Source organism: Branchiostoma floridae, unplaced genomic scaffold (assembly GCF_000003815.2).
Source record: "Branchiostoma floridae strain S238N-H82 unplaced genomic scaffold, Bfl_VNyyK Sc7u5tJ_1580, whole genome shotgun sequence".
Classification (NCBI taxonomy): domain Eukaryota; kingdom Metazoa; phylum Chordata; class Leptocardii; order Amphioxiformes; family Branchiostomatidae; genus Branchiostoma; species Branchiostoma floridae.
The window spans coordinates 36,899-44,176 of NW_023365774.1; the positions used below are offsets into that span (position 1 = coordinate 36,899).

The window sequence follows — 7,278 nt, forward strand, 5'->3', positions numbered from 1 at the left end:
CAAACCTGTGCACAACGGGAGTTAACATCCTGTGCGTCACAGACTAGCACCTCACAGTGCACGTACACCTGCTTCCACCCACCGACGAAGCGGAACGCTTCAAAACTAAAGCGTTCCTTGCTGTGCTTAAACAGGTCCAATTTGAGAGTGCCATCAGAGGGACAACTGTAAAAGAAATTAAAAGTGTTCTAAATCACCCTGACACTTTGTCCAATGTGGAATATCCTTTTAAAAACATTTTTTGTAGAACTGTGTATGAGTATTATTCATCATGCAGTATTATTACAGAGCATCAATGACAACCATATGACGTCATCAGTTGATCAGTTCCCATATCATGTGTCAAGCAATATTTTGATACGTCAGAAAGCTTCATTTAACACAATGGCAAAAATGACAGCGTGATAAAATATTTGTAAGTGAAAATATTTGCTTCAAGGCAAAATACAAGACAGAATTAGTTCAGTAAGTTCTGCCTACCCATCGCTTATGAGTTGATGAGATGGGCTACCGTTGGGGTCGGGTGACGTTGTTGCCTTACAGTCCAGCGCCAACACGGAGAGTCTCTGTCCATGTCCCTCCACTTCCAGCTCCAGGTAGGCTTTCTGCCGCAGCTTGAGGCGGATGGGGTAGTCGCCAGGGTTTTTAATCTTTTCGTACTGACTTGTGCAAAATATGGAGAGACGCACCTCCAGACGACCGAAACCCTCCTCCGTAAAGATGAGTCCACCAGGAATGGGCTGGAATGTGGCATTCACTGACTCGTTCCGCGAGTACAGACATCTGTGCGTAGAAGAAAGACTTGTAACTTTTATAGGACGAAATACATGACATTATTTACTCTTGGACGCGCCAAATGTACTAGAATGTTTTGTGTAGCAAGACAACCTCGATGTGTATTAAGGCACATAAGACTAAAAATGAACATGCTTATACATAGTATAGAGAGAGAGAGAAAGAGAGAGAGAGAGAGAGAGAGAGAGATGGACTTCCTCAACCCCATAAATACTAAATTACTTTTACTACTTAGAAATGCATTACAAGTTTGTCACAATGATTATGCGAGATGGTGAATAATGATCCCACCTTACCATTCTACCTAACATATAGCAAAAGTCGTTTCATCCTATTCAGATATTAAAAATCGAAGGTCTGCTGCTTTACCTGGGCCTAATGCCATCGAGTCAAGTTCGAGTTGGAATTTGAGGTCAACAATACTTATCCACGTACCAAATGCAATCACTATCCGTCCACTTACTCACAATCCATCCAGACGTTACTATTTCGCCTGACGGGCACGCCCAAAATGGAGGGTCAGGTGCAGTACTAAGGTCGGTCATTAGGAGTCCACATTTGAATCGGACCGTCAAGGCAGCAACATTTAACTAAGTGCGAAGTGTCCTCATGATCTACCCAGAGTTTCTTAAGTTTTTTTAACTTTGTTTTGTTGAATAGAGAAAATTAAAAAAAAAGAAGATATTTCACTGAATGTGCACGCATATACATACCATTTCAAAAACTGTGCCTCAATTATTCATGGAGACAATAACCTTCTTGCGTATTGACCTAATGCCAATAACTGTGTTCACTGATAAGTTGTAATAATATGCAAATTCATCACTAGAATTTAGAGAATAATTCTTATCAAATCCGTATTATTATCTGAGGTTATAAACCGATGGGAATTGCAATACCACAATCGACCCTGTCATGACATCTAGCTGAAATAATAAGATTTCCCCTTATTTAGACAGAAGATTTCTAACTTACACAGATGTAATGGAAATGTCGTTCTCCCTGGTGATGACCCCATTGCCCTGATGGGTACCCGTGATGCTGATGCTGTTCACAAATGTTACGTACTTCTTACCGAAGTTTACCTGGTGGAACATGAGAATGATTTATGTTTTGTATAATTAAGCGTCTTACTTAGATAAAGCTTTGTTCTTATTACTCTAGTAGATGAAAGACGAATGCCACAAGATCAATAAACATATCCATCCTTCATTATATGAAACTTCACTTTCAAGTATCTTAAGTTTGCTTTTGCTAACACACATTTTCTAAGTGATCACATTTAACAAATACCACAGAGTATCACAAGGAAGCAAGTTATTAACTTATACAGTACCAGGCAGTTACTCAACTAGCTTTAGTTTCTCGATTAAATAATTGGCATATGTTGCCACAATATCTTATAGCGGATCATCAATTTAAATGTCTATAATCCATTCCTAGGATTTATTAACATATTGGCATCATCTACATGCATGAAAATCAATTTAGTTTGCATTCTATCAAAATGTTATTTACTATATGTATTACTCATGTTGTCTTGGACAAAACTTGTACACACTGGACTTGTTACACATACCTGTGTTCCACAACTGTACAGTCCTGTACGGAAAATGTAGTGGGTGGCGTCGGTTTTGGCCACACAGCTGCTGCTAGTCCCCCAGTGAAGGTTGTTAAGGGTGATGTTAGGCAGTTGCCCCTTGGGAATAGACAGCTCCATGTATTCATTGGTGCAGATGGTAGTGGCTGTGGAGAAAAGAGAAAGAGTGATTGGAATATGTCCAAATGGATATTATTCTAAGATGAAAGGCCTTTAAAAATACCACTTCGACGTATATATCATTACTATAGAGGTCTATTGGTACAGGTATTTGGTGTCGGCTCTTACCGCCGTCAGTTTCAAGCGTCGTAATATATGTTTTCGCGGTTCTTTTGCGACTTGCCTTTCAATGATTCGGGTGCTATAGTAATAATTTGTTTCTCCCCTTCCTTTTTCTACAGCTGTGGGCTATGAATTGTAATATTATTTGCCGCATGGTTTCAGTGATCGGCGATATATTTTTGTATGACTCACGGTCTGAAGACCTTTACCTCTATGAGACTTTGAAGACATTTCTCTGCATTCAACTATATGTATACCATTCAACCTTCCCTCCAGGGTTTTGTGACTGTTAAGCATTTTCAACCATAGATAGGGGTCAATTATACTGCTGATAACAAAAGAATGATTTTTGTAGCCAGTTTTAAGTCAGTTTTCCAGAGTTTTCCATCTGACATATTGCTCCGCAGATAAAAGTAATTCTAACCTCAACATCTTTGCTTGACCTTTTTACCCATGATCCATATATATTTTGTCTTGCGCACAATGAACTGACCTCAAGTTCACACCATGGTTCTTTCAAGGTTGATTAAAAACCGTTTACTCTGTCTTTGAGACATTTTTATGAAGCCAAAATGCTTAGAAGTGTTTTTCTACTTTATGCAGATTCTACAATAATTTTATAGATAAAGAGCTTTGTCATTGACAAAATCTGTGGCAAATTATCACATTCGGGCTTTGCTGTTATTGACCAACATACAGAATACGATATTGATTTGACTTACCATTCCATTCAGTTTCAGGTGCTGCATAAAAGCAAAACAAAAAACAAGCAAAATTATTCCATAAGTAATCTTATTCCATAAGTAAGATTATAAAAACACGTTTGTTTTGATGCACGCATTTCAATACGCGATTTGACAAAGAAATTGTAGAAAGTTGTATACATTGACATACAGGCATCGTTCATAATGCTCCAGAAGCAATGTTCAATGCTATAAATGCAGCAATGCATAAGTATCCACGCGTTCGTTGAAATAACATTTTCATTTCGACAATATAACACGAAAAATGCCAGTTTCCCACTGGAAATTCAACCTAGATTTACACTAGCACGTTAAACACGGTGAGCCAGCTTAGGAAATTCCATCATTTTCCTTGAGCTGGGAAGATTTCAATTTGTATTGATGTAAATATATGTATCGCTAAAGGTAAGGGCACGACCCGCCGTACGTGGTAAGTACCGTCTCCGTACGGGCTCGTAGGGAATTCGACGGATTTGGGAGCACGCAGACACGCTGTAAAACTTTAAGTGCATGCAGAACTTTCTCTGCGATCGGGCTGCGGATCCACCCCCCCCCCCTTCCCCGTACGTGCCAGTACGGGCGACGCGCCTACCCTGTACAGCCAATGAGCGCACAACGCACTGGCTCCGTGAGTGTATTACAGTTTTCTCACAGCCAATTGTTGTACGAACGTAGCACGTGCGTGCTGCGCACGCGGTGATTGCGTGTTCCGTGCTTACTTCGCGTTTCACTTGTTCACCTGTGAATGCCTGCACTGTAACTAAGGAGCAGGTGCTTCGCACGTACAACGCACGTGGTAAGCACATGGTTTCTGCAGTATATAAAGCCGAGTCGACGAAAGACTGCCAACTCGTCCTCAAGATGCGTAAAAAGAAGCCGTCAGTTGCATCTGTAGCGGCTTTCAACAGAAAGATGAGCACGCACTTACACCATGCGAGTGAGTAAGGAAACCGTGCGTAAGCAGCACGTGTAAGTAGGACCTGCATACGTTAACGTGGCAATCGCACAGAGACCGTACGTTGTAAGCGCGTGCAATTCAACTCACCTACCACTTGCGCAACGAACGATGAACGCAACCGCTCGCAGCCAGACGTGGCGTGCAGACCACGTACTTACACCTTGCGCAACCGTGCGAGTGACGTGCGTTGACGTACTCCCTCCCTGCTCTTGCCAGTCGTTCCCCACGTTTTCAGAAATACTTGGCGGACGTGGCCTCCAAAAAAAAAAACGTACTGACAAATTGCAAGTACGGCGGGTTGTGCCCCTAGCTTAACTCACTAGATTCACTTACCCTTTGCAAGTACATAATCAAATACGTAATCACGTTTTTATGGTCCTTATGGTCTACCTCTTATTTCCCTTAATGTCTGTACCGGTCACTAGTGTTGTAACAAATCCACGCGCAGCAGCCAATGATCTCTACGAGGCGACACAATATAAGGGAAAACGTTACAGGTTACATAAGCAATTGTGTTTTGCATTGCACGACACCTAACCTCTATGTCAATAACGACATTAATATTTACCCATGCAGTTGTACTCGACTTCCAGGTACTTGGACGTGCCGTGGCAAGGTTCCCCGAACACGCTGTTGGAGGCTTCCACAGAGCAGTTGGTCTTCCCCTGGCAGCTGTCCCTGACCCGAGCCAGGCTGTTGGGACTTCTGCAGTTGTTGCTACGTACACCGGGGTGGGGAAGATGGGGCGGGGGACAATGCGCTGGGGATTCCCGTCCGTACAGGGCAGACACAATGTTGATCTGTAGTTCACAAGGACACTGAATGGACATCGTCTTGTGCTCGCAAACGCGTTCCTTTTGCACTCCTGTCGAACAAAAGAACCTCGAGTTAAAATCATGCCTCTTAACCTGAGCCGAAAACACCACTAGTAGTTAGGAGATGCTGTGATGTAAATATGTTAGGTCCTTGCAATATACAAATAGAGCTGTATAGCTATTCTGTTTTGCAGTAATTCACAGCATGCCAGCACGCTATACACGCATAAGCTAGTTTAACGTACACTTTCCAATACTATTCACTTATTTAGTCAAAGAAATTGTTAAGTTATACGAATGCTATATTTTACTGGTTCTTGTGGGCTAAAGGCGACGGGAGTAACAAACATCTTTCACTTGTCCTGTTCTATTGTAAGTGTCGGTTCCATGTTTTACTTGTAAAATCGCAGCTCTCTTGTGTAATTGCAATTCTGGTGTACAAAAAGCTTTTTTTCCGGAAATGTACATTCTCTGAGACTTCCTGGACCGTAGGTGTTGTTAAATGACTTTCTCCCTTTTTTTTCATATTAGTTAGAATAAACCTGTTCTCCAACTAGGCTCTTTTGCATATCAATTCACAGCTAGGTTATAAAACTTTCTCAAACAAGATCTCTTCAGTGTCACTGACGAAAACTAGTGGATGCTAGCTGAAACATCTGACCATCTAGATCTCCCCAACCATATCAAGTTGCTTGAGTAACTGCTGTCTGGCGCACTTGTGTAGTGTATTACCGGGTCCGTCATATTTACCCGGATCTACGATGGTTGAATTTGATGTCCCGCCGCTTCCGCGTACTAAGGCTGCCGGCGTTCTGCCGAAAGCTGCAGAAAACATAGTGCAAATGGAACAGCAGTTAAAGAACGCTATGTACTTCTCAGGCCTAGAAACATAAAATGGTGTCTATTTAAGATAGCTAAATATGCTACGATTAGTCCAACATAAAGTGTGCTAACTCACAGTCGATAAATCTCTGTTTAAGATAATCGTAACAATCGTAACACAATCGTAATATGGTACCTCATCAACATTGAAATTCGAACTGTGACCAATATCTTACCCAGGGCAAGAACAATAAATACTGCCACTGTGACTTTCCAGTAGTTTGAATAGTGAATTAACAACCATAACCACATAAACTTATAAACATACTGGACTGTCTCCCAGCCATGAACAAAGACCTGGGACAGATTGGCATAATACTGGTCACAATATTCAAATGTACTATACTGGTTTCCATAGGAGACCATAAGAACATTATCAAAGCAAAGAGAATGATCCGAAGTAAGTGAAAAAGTCACATCATCCTAAGTGGTTTCAATTAGATTAAATCCAATTTTTTGCAGTTTTGCAGTGTTGTGAAAATCAACTTTGTTCAGTTTTCAACTTTAAAATGAGTTCTGTCGGTGTTCTTGCACTACTAAAGAACTATCTCTTTGTAATATTTTGTACATGGGTGCCTTGGGCATTTGTCTATTGGATTTTATGAACGGACTAGACCCTTTGGTGATTGCACACACACACCTAAATTTGAAGAATATGTTTCGTACCTCTATTACTTCAATCGCAAAACGTTTTGTATTTCCATTCTCTGTTTCCTGGCTCCAAAACGACATACAATATTGGCGCTTAGTCGTTGTTAGCGAGTTTGTGGGCCTAATGTTTTAAAGCGTGTTATCAACTACCACCATTGTTCGTAAGCAAACAGTGGCAGGGGTAATTGCACTGTTAGAGATGATTAGTGACTACAGAAGTTTGCTTTACACCGCGCCGTTAGACAGTACCATAAAAGAGTATAAAAACGTTCCAAAATGGAAATAAACCACTCTACTGTTTTTGTTACTAATTCAGTTGTCCTTTTTCTGTGCTACTGCACATAATTGTTGTTCGATTCTGAACAACTATAAAAGAAAAGAAAAAATCTCAATTCCCAGTGAGAGACACAGGTGCCTTCTTCTACAAATGATGAGTGACGATGTGTTATAAATACTTACAAGGATACCCCAACTCACCTCTAGGCTCTAATTCTGCCGATGCCGATGCCGATGTAAGAGCCAGTTCGTTCACGAGATCCACAAGTTCGTCCT

The 7,278-nt window shown here is 41.1% G+C and overlaps 1 protein-coding gene across 1 annotated transcript in view; it reads right to left on the reverse strand.

Annotated features, from left to right (window-relative positions):
* LOC118408385 (ZP domain-containing protein-like) overlaps positions 1 to 5,208 on the reverse strand; it is a 6,239-nt gene extending 1,031 nt beyond the window's left edge. The window contains exons 1-6 of the mRNA XM_035809153.1: positions 4,947 to 5,208; positions 3,400 to 3,420; positions 2,375 to 2,541; positions 1,771 to 1,880; positions 481 to 783; positions 6 to 165 (exon numbers count right to left, since the gene is read on the reverse strand). Of these exons, the coding sequence (XP_035665046.1) occupies positions 6 to 165; positions 481 to 783; positions 1,771 to 1,880; positions 2,375 to 2,541; positions 3,400 to 3,420; positions 4,947 to 5,208 (1,023 nt within the window). The remainder of the gene's footprint in view (positions 1 to 5; positions 166 to 480; positions 784 to 1,770; positions 1,881 to 2,374; positions 2,542 to 3,399; positions 3,421 to 4,946) is intronic.
* Between the last annotated feature and the right edge of the window lie 2,070 nt (positions 5,209 to 7,278).